Genomic DNA, 14677 nt, shown 5'->3' on the forward strand with positions numbered 1-14677 from the left:
TAAAATGTTCTGCGCTTTTCAGGAAGGGAACAAGGAAAAATGCTCGTATTTATAGCAACATTATTGTTTAGAACAAGATAAGTTTATTTCATCCTTTTAATCTCCGTTTCTATGGATATCCTGCGCGGAGCTATGAGCTGATTTCCCAACCTTGGTGCCAGCCGGCCCCTCGGAGGCAGCGGCACTGCCCTGTGAGTAAGTGCCCGGCCACACTTACACCGGCCCTCGCTGCAGCCGGACCCGCCCGGGCCGGGGCGCGGGCAGCCCCCGGTGAACTTGCTCATTGTTGTTCCCCCAAACTCATTTCAGACCGCCGGCTCCCCCAGGGTGACAGCCTGCCATTAACTGCGCCGCACCGCGGGGCTCCGCGCACCGACGGGGGGGGGGGGGGGGGGGGGGAGCTCCGTGCACCGCTTGGGGGGGGCCGCGGCCAGCGGGGGGGGGGCTCCGCGCCGGGGGGCATCCGTGCCCCACGCCGGGGGCTCCGACCGCGGGCAGTGCCGCCGCCGCCGTGGTGCCCCGCGGAGCCGCCCCCGCGCCGCCGGGCGTCCACGCGGAGCGCCCCCCCCCCCCCGCCGCGCGTCCCCGCGGAGCCCCCCCCCGCCGCCGCGCATGGCGGCGGAGCCCCCCCCCCGCCGCCGTGCTGCCCCGCGGAGCCCCTCGGAGCCCCCCCCGCGCCACCGCGCATCCCCGCGGAGCCCCCCCTCCCGCCGCCGCGCTGCCCCGCGGAGCCCCCCGGAGCCCCCCCCCGCCGCCGCGTTGCCTGGCGCCGCCAGGCTCGGTCGGACCCCGCGCTGCCCGCCCCGCCCCGCTGGCAGGTCCCCCCGCGGGCCCCCCGGGCGGGCAGCGCGGGGTGCGGGGGGTGTGTGTGTGCGTGGGTGCGTGGCGGGGGGTGGGGTGTGAGCGACCACCCTGTGAACGCGCGGGCGCGGCGCCCCCCCCCGCCCCCCCGCGAGCGGCCGGGTTGAGTCCGTGTTCCGGGCGGGCGCGGGCTCCAGGCCGGGATTTGGGCGCTCCCCGCCCGCCTCCCTCCGCCTTGCCCCCCCGCCCCTCCTCCCCCCTCCCGGCTGGCTCCCTCCCTCCCTCCCTCCCTCCCTCCCCCTCCCTCCCGGCTCCTGAACTCCAGCCCCTCTCTCTCTATCAGCCGCTCACTCTGTCTCAATATGTCTCAAGATGGCGGCCAATGTGGGATCGATGTTTCAATATTGGAAGCGCTTTGATTTACAGCAGCTGCAGGTCAGGCTCCCCCGCTCGCCGCACCGGCCGGGCCGCGCCGCCGGACCCCCCCCCCCCCTTCCCTTCTCCGCCTTCCCTCGGGCCCGGCCTCCCCCTCCTCCTCCCGCTGCCGGCCCGCGCCGCCTAAAGGGAACCCCCCGCTCCGCCCGGCCGCGGCGCTCCGCTCCCTCCGCCCCCCCCCCCGCCACTGATCACCGGCCCCATCGGAAATTGATCCTCTTTGTTCAATTCATCGATCAGCCCAAGATGGCGCCGGAGCCGGCGCTGCCGGGGCCGTCGCCGCTTCGCCCGCTCCGTCCCGGGCTGCTCTCTTCCCCGCTTCCCGTTCCCCCCCGGCGGCCGGGGCCGTGCGGGGCGGCGGGGCGGCGGGCGGCGGCGGGGCTGCCGGCGGCCGCTCCTCTTCCCCCGCCCGCCCGCCGCCTCCCCCCCGCCTGCCCCTTCCCGCCGCCGCCGCTTCCCCGCCGCCTTTTCTCGCCGGGAGCCGGGGAAAGTTTACCGAGTGCTGGGACTTTGTGTGGGGGCGCAGGGAGCCGGCCGGGCTCGGCGTGCAGGCGCGGAGCGGCGGGGGCTGGGGGCGCTGTGGTGCCGGCCAGGCGGGCGCTTCCCCCGCCGCTGCCCGGCCGCCGCCGCCGCCTCGCCTCGCCGCGGGGTGCCGGCCCTCCGCCGCCGCCGGGCAGGGGGCTCCGGCCCGCCGCCCTCCGAGCGCCGCGGCCCGCCGGCACAGCGCCGCGCTGGGGGGGTGGGGGGGCGAGGGACGGGGCCGCGGCGGGGTCCCGCGGGGCGGGAAGGGGGCGAGCGGCCGGCGCGGGGGTGGGGGGCGCGGAGGGCAGCGGGGGCGCGGGCCGGGGGGCGGCGGGGCAGGGAGGGCGGGCGGCGGGGCACCCCCGCGGCGGCGGGGCGCGCTTACATAACCGCGGGCTGCAGCCTCCCGCCGCCCGGTCTGACAGATGCGCGGAACGTTGATGCTGCGCTGGCTCCCAACCGCCCGCGAGTGCCGCGTCCCCCGAGGGAAAGCGCCCGGCAGCCAGCGCCCCCCGGCTCCCCCTCGGCCCTGGGGTGCGTGCGCGGAGCGGGGCCGCTGCTTAACAGAATTGCCGGGGTATAGATCGGGGTCGGGGGTGGGGGGGGTGTCTGTCAAACGATGAATTGGTGCTGCTCCCGCCGCTGAATGGGGTTGCAACACGCGTGTTTCTCCCAGTTGATTGGTGCAGGAAGGCGCTGCCCTGCCTCTCCGAACCCTCCGGTGCCTCCCGTTTAAATAAATTGGCTCGAAAGCCGGCGGCTGCCCACCCCGGCCCCCTCGGCGGCGGGCACGGCGCGCCGATGCTGGGCAGAGCCGCAGCCCCGCTGGAGGTGAGGGCGGGCGCGGGGGGGGGGGGACGACACACACAGAGCCGGGGAGCGGGACCCGGGGGACCCTCCCCTCGACGGGGCTGAGCTAGCGGGAGCGCTGCTGCAAAACCGACATCCGAAAACCCAACAAAAAACCCCAGCCCCGCAGCCCCCGAAAGGGGAAGAGCTACGTAGGACCTGTAGTAGGAGGCTGGTCCCTTCTGACTTTCAGGTGCGGTGGGAGGTGGGGTAAAGTAGCGTTTCGGTTCAGGCTTTTCCCTCTTTCCACCCCCCTCCTCGTGTTTTATTGTTTCTCTTAAAGGCTTTGGATTAAGGTAGACTTGGCTGAACTTTGCTAACTTGAAAGGGTTCTTAATAGTGACCCAGAATACCTACAGGAATACGGAAAATGAGATCCAGATGTAGCATTGTATAAAATAAAAGGGATTAAATTAAGATGTAGTTAAACAAGGTCTGACATCTTTAATTGGGGACTTTTGCTTTTGCCTCTGTGGCTGTGTGGTTGTGCTTGCTTAGCATAGGAAAATAAACGCTCCCAACGTCACTGCCGTGGCGTTACATTTAATGGTAAAGAAGGCGAAATATTACCTGTAAAAATAAAGCCTTCAAGAAATGCTTATTGATTAAAACATATTACGTTAAAGTATCTATCATGTAAATTAAATTCTAAAATGTAATGAACGCAGCCAAATGGCATTTTGATAGATCGTTCTATTCTGTTTTTAGTAAAAAATAGCTCACTTTTATCATAATTTAATTTCTGTGCATACTGTAAAACCTGTTGTGGAGTATCGCTGTGCAAACCTTAATCTCGTTTTTGCAGACTGAATGTGACAGTCAGACTTGAACAGCTTGTAGGTTCTCCTTTGAAGCATTCTGGTAACGCTAGCTTAGAGCTGTTTGAACAATATTCATTACCTGCTTTTGAGGACTTGCAGTTATTTATACATGTTGCGGATTGAGGCTGTTCACCTTTTGGCAGGTTCACTGGGCGATCTGTACGCAGCGCAGAGTTTATTAACTTTGCACACGGTTTGTGCAGAGTCCTGGAGTGACCAGAGAGGTAGAGAGTACCTTCATCCATATGCAGAATAGTTAATTTGTTTCAAATTAGCTTTTTATTTTTTTTAATCCACCCATCTGCATGAAGAGGTAGTGTAATATTTACTCCCACTTGCAGATGAAGCAATATGCTATAAAAACTATCCTTAGTGAGTATGAAGTTCAGTCTTACAGAACTGTCCATACCTCCCTCCTTCCCCTGTCATTTGTACTAACGTATTTCGAGCGTGGAATTCCAGAAAATAAAAATGCTTTCACTTGCGCTTCCTTTAACCCTATTCCAGGACAAAAACCTGAGGGATTTATGCTTAACGCTGTTGCATCTGTGCCCTGTAAACTCCCACTCCCGTAGCTCTGGGTCTCAATGCCTTTAAAGCTGAAGTTTTCCTGCACCAGAAAGTTGTAAGGAGCTGAGGCTGTGCAGCCCCGCAGCGAGCGACATGCGCCCTGTCTGCTCGCAACTTCCTCTTCTACGTTCTGTTAGAAGAAGACATTTAACTGTTGATGAGCTCTGACCTGCCTTGTCATATTAAGCGGGAGGTTTCTCAAGTTTGTATCAATATTAATTAAAAACAGTGCCAGAAACACTTTAGGGTCTGACTCCTTAAATTATTTATTTCCTCTCACTAAATAACCTCTTGTTTATAGGAAGAGAGATTTCAAGAGTTGGAGGCAGAAATTAAATAATTCAGAACTCGGATTAAAGAACAAAAAGGTCTGTTCACAAATGGAATACGAGATGCAAAAATGGCAGTTTCCTGCAGGTATCAAACGTGGATCTTCACTTGAGACTGTCCCTGAAAGGCACGCAGACGAAAACTTAACCCTTTTCTCTTAGTTACGTTTCCTAAAGAAACGGTGGAATTAGCGTGGCGTTTCTGCATCGGTTGGCCACGTGGCTGAAGACGGACCCATGTCTAGTAACTGATGGCGAGGGAGTTGCAGTGCGCGGAGAAAACAGATCCTTGCAAATGGTGAATATTGTGGCGATAAATGCAAATTAAATCACTGGAGAAATGTTGCCCTCGAGTTAGAGCTGCTGCGTCTCTTGTTTGGAAGCAGTTGGGTGATCTGAATCAGGTTGGTGTGCAGCAGCGTCAAGGTAACCTGCTGCTGCCGGCCCCTTTTGAGTTTGTCGGTTTTTTTGGTGTCATCATCACCTCCATCACAAACCAACCCTCTGCTGGAGAGCAGGAAAACGGGCGGCACGTTCCCGTGGGGATGGCATGCAGTTCTCTTTAGGATCTTGCTTAATGTTCCTGGGGGTGTGTGTATGTATCCGTGTCAGAGGAGGCAGTTTGTCCTGCCGTACCTTTTTGCCCAGCAGTGTCGCATGAGTAAGTTTAGCTTGAGTCTGGAGTCTAGGTCGAATCTGCAGGGTGAGTGGAAGAGGTTATAATACCATTTGGGAACTTCACAAACTATTGAAGAATTTTGACAGTAAATGAAAGTCTCAAAATGTCGTTGTAGCTTTTTAGGACAGGCAGATGCACGGGTAAAAAGTACTGTTTCTTACTTTGAGCAGAGCGGTGTAACTTGTTACTGTCGAGCTGGGGGATGAAAATCTCAAGCCAAATCTTGCTCACACGTTTCTGTTTTTTTTAAAATCTCGTCCTGGTATTGCATCATATGGGATTAAAGTAAGCATGGAGTATTAGTTCTGTGCATGCTGTGACTAATCGTTTAAGGTAAACCATTGATCTTAAAACATTACAAAATTTGTAACAAAATCTGGAAAAAATAAGTAGTAACGAGCAGCATTTGAATACGGAAGCACTTCTATTATTGAATTAGAAACAGGTGGAGTTGTTGGCATCTTCTAGTTGGATCTGATTGTACCAGAACACCAGTTGATGTGCTTTAAGTGAGGGAGGTAACATGCTTCACCAGAAACGAATTAGCCATCACATCTTAGTGTTTAATTCTGTTTATCTTTGCAGGTTACTGTAGAACTTGTAGTTTCTGCCTAGAAGTAGGCAGTGCTTTACTATTTATCATGGTAGTTAAATGTATATCAAGAAAAGAGTCTCTAGCTACTCTAAATATGTTCCTGCTGCCCCCCACCTGAGCAGAGATGTGTAGTAAAAGCAGCTCGGTAGTTCTGCAGGAAGATGCAATGCGGAGAGCTGAGAGGGATGTGAAAGCCAGGGCACCGCTGCCAATATACTGTGGGAGCCGTGCTTCCCTGCTGCAGGAAGGCTTTGGCTGTTTGTGGTGGCCCTGAACGTCCAACACGCGTGACCTAGAAGGGCCCTTGATGGGTGGAGAGTTTGGCTTTCACAGGATTCCTTGAATCTTGTTCCTTGAGTCCTCCTGTTCCTTGGAAAGAGATTTCTGAAAACATTTCTAGCCCTCTTTCTGTAAATGAAGTAATGCCCATCTGAACATGGCAGAATTAGTGCGTGTTTCAATCACTCTACTTTTATGCCAAGTTTGTGGTTAATTGGATAATGCATTGAGAAATGCAGTAGTGAGGATCTGGAAAATGGTAATGGTTGGGGTTTTTTTGAAAAAAGATTGCACTGCTTGGCTGCATGTAACAATACCAAGTAAGTAATGGGTGAAACGTTTGCTATAGAAGAAATTACATGCAATCTAAAATTCCATGTGAACAATTACTCTTTATTTGCAAGCTGATTTGTAATGCAAAAAGTGGATGTAGAAAAATGCATAATCCAGAGTTTCAGTTTGATCACATTGAGGCTGAAAATAAAGGCAGTTTATTTATTGGATAAAGAACAGATAACATATATAGATGCTTAGTATTTTTTAAGTCGCCAGGCAGGCAGCACCCATGGACTTGTGGCCCTTCTTATATAAGCAGGGTAATAAGTTCCCACCTTTTACATTCAGGTTTCTCTTGCACGTGTTCTTTACGTTTTACGCTTTGCTTATCTTTGTGTTTGGCTGTTGCCTATATCCTTCAGGGGTGAGGTGTTGAAAATATGATGTTTTCTGCGCAGAGAATACAGTGATGGTGTTCCAGCATTGCATGAAGGAGTAGGGGGGCAGATGTGAAGCCGAGGGGGGGAAAGCTGAGACGGGATCGATAGCAGAGGGCAGGGAGTCTAGGACAAAGAGATTTGTACAAGAGTGCTCAAATGTGAGATTGTAGGTGTGATGTTGGATTTACCAGGAAAGATAGAGAGAACTGCACGATCAGAATAGTTAATGTTTTTAAATTAGTAAAGATAAGGTGAATCTTACTCCTTTTGTGACATATATGTTCTTAGCCTGGTTGTTTCTGGTTTGACAAGGCAAAGAAGTAATTTCTGCTTTTATTGTTAGTTATAATGAAGAAGATACAGTATATTACATTGTTCGGGTTGCAGAGAACGTGGATATCCAGACAGATAGCTGAATGTTAACAGCAGAAGGGTTTTATTAAGATCAGACACGGAGCGTGCAGACGTTGGGTGTGGGTTGGTGGGGTGTAGCAGTGCTCTCCCCCATTGTCAAGCAGTGCTGGCATTCCCAGGAAGGCAGTAAGGAATTTGTTTGATTGACCGTGGTTCCCTGATCATGCTTCTGTTTTGACTCTAGCAAGGTAGAGCAGTTCTTACTACGCTGTTACTTGGTCACTTCTGTGCCTTAGCATTTAGCTATGTGCCTTTAGTATAGCATGAGTAAAGGCATTTTTCGCCAGGAGGTTGCTGAAGCCAGGGGATGGCTCTGCGCAGCCGTAGGGTTGAAGTTGGAGCCTTTCAGACTCACGTTTTATCTAACAGCTTTTTGCCTTGCTGGCGGTTCGCTCGCTTTCTTGCCTTGTGATAATTTAATGCCTTTTGTTGGCAGTTGGGGTAATAAGGAAGTTTCTGCCAGGGCTGGAGCCAGGCTGGCGTTTCACATGGGGGAAGGAGGGGAGCCGGAGCTGGGGTGGTGCTTGACCTGCCCGGGGAGAGCAGAGGTAGAGCTCACCCTTCCTCTGACAAGTTCTGAAGCAGGTGCACAGAAATGCTTAAGCTGCTGTATTGAGATGCCTTTAAACTCCCCTCGTATCTTTGTGTTCCTGGCTGCGAGGTTTTAGCGGCGTGTAAGGATGAAGGCCGTGTCTCCGAGGCTTTTTCAGAGGAGTCCATAACATTAGAGCTGAGCAGATCCTGTTGTTCCTATGTTGTTCCTATCATGGGTGTGGAACCGTACCTTTAGTGGGTAGGCAAGCTTGGAGGTGGCAGCATCTGGCCGTGCCAGGGTGAGATTTCTGTGAATAGTGTGGGAATTTAGGCTAAAGCCTTGGTGAACAGCTGGACGATGGCCAGCGGGGCCAGAGCCCTGGTTTTGCTGGATGTAGGGATGTTGTGTTTGGCCGGTGGTCGGGTGAGCCATTGCACATGAGTGTGTAGGTGAGACCAAACATTAGTGGTCTAACTCCTGCTCGCGTCCTGTAGGATCCCTTGGGCTATGGAGACATGATGCTGCTGTGCTGCTGCGTTACCGTGTCGCTGTGGGATTGCTTTTACGGGTTTGGGGGTGCATGCATACAGGGCACCTGAATCTTTTGTGATGCTTACGTTGTAGCGGTCTCTCCTCGCTGCAAACTGGCGGTTTCTGTCTGAGACTCACATGTGACAAGCTGTGGGCAGTAACGTTGCGGGGAAGTAAAATTAAAAAAAAAAAAAAAAAGTGGAGTAGGGGAAATGATGCTGTTTAAAGCACTGGGTGGGTGAGGGGGAAGTGGTGAAGAAAGGAAGGAGTTAAGAAGTGAGCATAAGCCCAGGACTTGGAAATGAAACTCTTAGTGCAGTTGGGAGAAGAGGAGAGCTTATTTTAGAATTTATATAAATATTCGGCAGTGCAGCTGGGCAGTACGGAGGGTCTCCCAGTAAATGCCTGGCTGTAGCGTTGCAGTCAGGTCCAGCTCACCTGCGCTCGCTGACCCTATGAAAGGCTAGCCTGGGGTTTATCACCCAGCTGTTCGTGTGGAAGCATCCTGGTAAGATTTGCACGTGAGATACTGGGGTGATGGTATGACTTCAGAGTATGCTGATGGATTTGTAATGTTGCCCTGTGACAAATAGGGTTTATGTCCCTCTTAGCCTTTTAACCACTGGGATGGTATTTTCAGGTATTATGAGTAGTAGAAGCATTCTCATGGTTCTTACTTTAAAAAAAGGAGGTGGTGGTCAAGGCAGTTTAATAGCTTTTGTCTTCCTTCAAAGGCTTCCCAAAGGCTCAGACTAGATACATCTTAGGTGCAAAGGGGTTGTATGTTTTGCATGGGAATGCCCTGGCTTATTCCTATAGAAACTAAACTGTAAAGCTAAAAGGTAATGCTGCAGATGGTGACATGCAGTGGAGGTTTGATGGGTTAGGTCTTACGCCTCCTGCTCCCTCTGGTATCTCTACTAGGTATTTGAGGTTGCATGGAGTTGCTGATCCACTATTTTAAGGAAAACAAAAGGTTTCTCTTTCCCAAATGGTAAGCTTCAGCTGGTATGCATCAGCCCATCAAAAATCCATATATATTGTGAGCCCTTACTTGGGGCAGTCACGCTGAGGGGGACTGGAATGGGTGTACGGAGCCTTTCATTGGTTCGGATGCAGTTTGAGCGACAGTGGCTAGGTAGTAGTAACTTTGAAGTAAGTTGGGAATTTGAGTTGTGTGGTTAGCAGTTGAAGCATGCCTGTTCTCAGCTCTGCCACGGGTCTGCTTGGCCTCTGCTGGTTTGCTTCTCCATCTGGGAAACACTGATAGCGCTTCCAACCCCTCTTTGAGAGCACTTTGAGATACAAGATTGTGAGTTAGCACTTACTGTTCCTTTTTGCTACTACTTAGCTCTGTATGGTGGATAAATAAGACTTAGTTGCTCCATTTTCTACACCTTTGTTAGCTTTATTTTTAAATGGATTAAGTGGAGGATATGCTACTGTTGATTTGTAGGTACTTTTCAGGCTTGTTGCTGGAAGCCGTGTCCACAGAAATGAACATGGGAAAAGAGCTGAGCGGTTGGGTGTCCTGGTGATGGTTGGTACCACATCACTGGCAGAAAAAGTTCCCTGCAAATGGTGAAAAAGTTATGGTCTGGGGTTACTCGTACATGCACACACTCTTACTTTTAAAATATACCTCCGTGGGGTACTGTTTGAAGGCAAGACGTGCGATTTATCAGGTTTCCCTTCAGATTTCTCTGTACATTAAAGGTTGCTTCCCATTTACATTATAGGCACCCAGCGATAGGAGTGTTGGATTGCATACTCAGCAGTTTGTGGTTGCATCGTAGTCCTGAGCTAGCTGCAGCGGTAGGTTTGAACCAGCTCCCTGCTTCAGGACGGGCTGGCCTCTGCGCTCCAGGTGGAGGAGGATCCTCAGTGGCCAGCAGGGCTTTTATCCAGGCTGTAAGGACTGTGCATGGCAGCGTGCAAGCCCCCCGAATGGCGAAGGAGAGGCATATGTTCAGTGCAGATTTTATGTAAGGTGTTAGACCTGCAGGCTGAGGTTCTTTATTCACCCAAGATGTATGATGGTGTGGCTTGAAACTTTTTCATACAGCAGCTTCCATTCAAATTCTTCAAGTTTTTTAGTCTTAAGCATCGATAGCCTGCTAAAACTGTCAGCGGGGTTAGAGGTTATGATTTAGATGTCTACTTGTGCCATCAGAAATATTGATCGCCTACTCATTCTGCATGGGTTTGCCTCCTGAATAGCTATGAGGCTGGAGAGGTGCTGCTCCGTCACCGCTCCTGCCCACCAGCGCTGTGAGCAGGTCTGGTGTGCTCAGCTCGGTGAACTTTGCAAAGGTGAATAAGCTTTATCCCTGTTTAGCACAACACAAGGGCCCTGACCCAGTAAGCATTATTGCATGTGCTTAATTTTCAACACATGCGTAGTCGTAGTCTTCTGAGCTTGGGTGGGAAGGAGCTGCCTTTTCTAACCCGGCTCACGGTTAAGTTATGAATAGAGATGAATCTCTGCGTGCTAGTCCAGCGGCTTCTCAGTTTCTTCCTTTATCTCGTGTTTCTAATCAACTTAATTCTTTTTTTTGTTGTTTCATTGATGTGTAATACAAATGTTGTCAGAATAGCTCAATAACATTTATACTTGTGTTTTGTCTGTAATTATTTTTCATCTTATTTTTATTGGGTATTTACACATTTTATTGCATGTGCATGTCAAAGTAAATTTGTATCATCTTATCACTTAAAGATGTCTGCTTCATTTTCAGGCATAAATAAAACGTACCCTTTGTCTATGAGCTGAAATATGATAATGTTAATTTTGTCAGCAAACTACGTATCTATTTTTCTGCTGCATGCATGTGTTAATTTTGATAGTACTTAACTTTGGTTTGGTATGTCTGGTATGAGCATAGCTGCTTTTCTAATATTAATTGTGGAGATGGGATAATATTAAACATTTACAAACAAGGAGCCACTGAAGTCTTGCAACTGATTTTCTGTGGAGGGACCTCTGTGCCGAGTTGCTTACGCCATTGTAACCTGAGTTTTTTTTCTGTGAGTGCAAGAAGTGTTTCATAGACTTAAAAAAATAGAAAAGAAAAAAGTTGTGACTACACCAGTCGGTCCTCCCTTCCCTTCTTCCAGCTCTGTCCTGTCTGTTCCCTTCTTCCAGCTCTGTCCTGTCTGTTTCAGGAGCTCTAGTTTTCTTTTGCTTATAGGTTTCTACACGTTTTCTTTGGCATGGAGTTGTGCTATCGAAATTCTTTGGAAAAGGGCAGTGTGCTAAATGTTGTGTCTTCAGCTCACCTCTCCACTGCCGTTCACAACACCCTGCCCATATTCTCAAGTAAATGTACTTTATACTCACAGTTACTGCTTGAACACAGAATATGGTTTTTTCATTCCTTTCAAAAGTGAGTTGATACTTGTGGCTTGGTGGGGTAAACTCGGGGAGCTGCTGTGCTCTTGCTGCACAGGAGGCAAGAAGTGTTAGGTGCGACAGTCAGGAGGGAAGAATCGGGCTGTGAGAATTTATTTTCTGTGTTTTCCTAACCAAGAAAGTTTTCTGATCCTGCGAGACCCCTTGGGTGCTGCGTTACTGACAGTCCTTAACCCCTGCAGGACTGGAGATTGTTTCCCTTTTTTTTTTTTTTTTTTTAAGATCAGGATTTGAATCAAGTCAAATTGTCTTACAAAGCCATGCTCTGGGTTTTATGTGTAGAACCTCGTTTGCCGTTTCTGTGCTCGCGAGGAGGAGCTATTTTCAGGCTTTTTAGGGATGTGCAGGCAGAGCTTTGGTCAGTGCCATGATGGGAAAGCTGTACTGCAAAGCTGCTGGCTCCTGTGCCACTTCCGATACCCGTTTCTCTCTTCCTGAGCCCTTTGCTGTGCTCCATGCCATCAACTTGTGATACTAGAACTGTGTGGGTTTTGGTTTTTATTTTTTATTTTTTTTTTCTTGGGGTGGTATTTTAAATACAGCACGGATGATTAAAAGGGTGCACACACTGTGCCATGATCAGCTTGTTTTAGATAGCAAATAAAAATCTGTTAGTATCTGAGACATTCTGGCATATCCTGAGAATAGTTCCTTCTTTAATGTGCGAAGCTAAGTAAAACTTGATTAATGTCACTATCTGGGATTTTCTGACCTGTAAATAGAACTTGAAGTCTAAAATTGGAACTGTGAAAACCTACTTTAACTAGGATTAGAAGAAGAATGTGGTAGTTCAGTTTGTTTTCAGGATCTTAGAAAGTGGTCGCTATGCTCCAGAGCATACATACGTGCCACCTTTTTGAAAATTAACTTTACTGCGAGAGCTAAAAAGTTAGTTTGGGGGTACAGTGGGCGCTGGGCGCTGCTTGCTCATGGCAGTGCAAGTTCTCCCGATGTCCTAAAAGGTGCTGTCTGTGCTCCGGTCCCACAGTCCTGCAGCTCCCGATGCCATGCGGGACCCTTGCTGGTGAAAGGTGACGGCAGGCAGGCGTTTGGCGCTGCAGGCTTTCTTCTGGAGTGCCTGAACAAATGTGTAAGCTCCCGGTGTCAGGAAATGTTGGGTACGTGTGTTATTTTTCATTTTCAAAGTGAACTTTGGTTTTGTACAGACAGATTAAGTGGAAGCTGGTAAGCTAGCAGGCATGCCTAGTTTGAAAAAAAACACACCTACTTCTATTGTTTTTGGGCATTCACTGCTCTTTATCTTGTTTGCTTCTAGATATGTCACAGCAAAATGTAGTCATATATCACGGTGTTTTTACGCCCTATTTATTTGCTATAATAATTTTACCAACCAATTGTGAAGTTAATTTCAGTGGTAAGAAATTTTCATTCTGCAGCTAGGGTTTGTTCTTTTTTTTTTTTTTTGTTAAAGTTGTCGGTTGGCAGCAGCCTCTTTGTACGGCTTCTTGATTGTCAGCTCTTCATTATAAATTTACCTTCTAAATGCTGACTTAAGGCATGACACTTTGTTTGTTTAACTGTCAGTTACACTAGTTTGGAGACCTAATAAAAGCTTCTCAGATCTTCCTATTGAATTAGGCCATCCTTTACCACCCTGGTGACTGAAGTATAACAACTGTAACAGTATCTTTCAGTATCTGTGCCATTTTTGCTGGAACCCTGCTTAGGGTGTCTTCTGATACTTCATCCTCCCGGTGACAGTAGTTAGTTCCCTGCTAAAAGGTCACTGTAATGTTTTAATTGGATTTTTCAGCTGCAAGGAATATAAAAATATAAGTTTATTAATAGAGTAGCTTTGATCATGAAGGATTCCAAAACATTTGCTGCATCGCATGTACCGGAATGGTTTAGTTTTACTGCTGGTTCAGGGCTTGAACCACGTTTTGGGGTGGAAGAGGGCGGCTGGATGGTCTACCTCGTTCTGCCCAGGGGAGCGAGGGGTGCTCTGGCACGGGGGGGGGGGGGGGGGGGGGGGGGGCAATCTGGGAAGGCAGAACGTTATTCCCAAACTGGCATTTCCCCACCATGCAGGATCAAACCCTGCTGCTGTCAAAGGTGCCAAAGGATCTTTCACAAGTTGTTTTGGTTTTGTTTTTCATCTGCAATCTTTGAAAAAGGTCACGGGCAATAGACAATTAAGAGAAACACTTAACTGACCTCGTTAGTGTATTTTTGTGGAATTACTGTGCTTTACAGTTACTGCCGCTTTACGCAGATGGTTATTGCTGGTTTCCATCTGTTCGGGAAGGAAGAAGAGAGACGGAAAACGGCAGCTTTAACTGGGTTTTTAACCCGAACCTTTAGGTTTCATTTCTCCTTTGACCGTATCAGGGTAAGCTGTTGGGTATGGCGTGTGGTGGGTGCCGGGAGAGGAGATCAAAAGGGGGCACGGCCACATGGTACGGGGCACGGCAGCAGTTCCCAGTGTTTCGGGCACCTTTTTCTTTGAAGAGCCCTTGGGGGTGTGTAGCATGGTTCAACCCTGGCCCACAGCCAGGCCGGGGGAAAGGCTGACCAAGACTGACCTTACGGAAACCATTTAAGCCAAGTGCTGCATGGCCAAGCCCCATCCTTCAGCTCACACAGCTTCTTTCCAGTTTAACCTTAGTGCTCCCAGTATGACTGACCTAACGGTGCCCCAGTGGTTTTCCCTGGTTTGGCTAAAATCTGCTCCCTTACACCATTGCAATGGTTAAAAAGTTTTAAAATCTTTCAAGGCTTGCAGGTGCAGGGGCATCCTTCTGGCACCGATGTAGCCAACCTGAACATCAGTTTTAGCATTTCAGAGCTTGTGACGATCCTCCATTTCTCAGCTTCTGAAGAAGCCTGGGAGAAAGACCCCAGAGATGCAAGAGAACAATCTGGGTTTCCACCTGACGAAGAACAAAGCCAGATGAAAAACTTCTTCAAAGTCCCGGCATCCTACCTGTGGCACTCAGAGTTTTTCTTCACCCAGCTACTCTCTTTGAACCGGTGGATGATTTGTTCTCCCAGTGCTGCTTTCCCGTTGGCAGAACCTTCAGGTGGGATGGAAAAATGAGCCTGTCTGGTGGGAGAGCTGTTTGCAGGGGTCCTGAGCAGGGTACAGAACAGTCATTTTATTTCTCTGACTCCTTTGCCAGTTGCTCAACCAGATGTCCTCAGTAGTTTGTGCTGTAAGATGTTAAG

At 50.0% G+C, this 14677-nt stretch overlaps 1 protein-coding gene and 1 long non-coding RNA gene across 9 annotated transcripts in view; both read left to right on the forward strand.

Moving 5' to 3' along the window:
- Nucleotides 1-1079: 1079 nt before the first annotated feature.
- CUX1 (cut like homeobox 1) overlaps nt 1080-14677 on the forward strand; it is a 281435-nt gene continuing 267837 nt past the window's right edge. For all 8 annotated transcript variants that reach the window (XM_055797921.1, XM_055797915.1, XM_055797916.1 and 5 more), the window contains exon 1: nt 1080-1236. In XM_055797921.1, coding sequence (XP_055653896.1) covers nt 1174-1236 — 63 coding nt within the window. In that variant the 5' untranslated portion in view covers nt 1080-1173. The remainder of the gene's footprint in view (nt 1237-14677) is intronic.
- On the forward strand, nt 2626-8274 carry LOC114012988 (uncharacterized). The gene is made up of 2 exons (XR_003555805.2): nt 2626-2800; nt 4300-8274. It is a non-coding gene; the product is annotated as an uncharacterized LOC114012988 (long non-coding RNA).

Source organism: Falco peregrinus, chromosome 2 (assembly GCF_023634155.1).
Source record: "Falco peregrinus isolate bFalPer1 chromosome 2, bFalPer1.pri, whole genome shotgun sequence".
Lineage (NCBI taxonomy): Eukaryota > Metazoa > Chordata > Aves > Falconiformes > Falconidae > Falco > Falco peregrinus.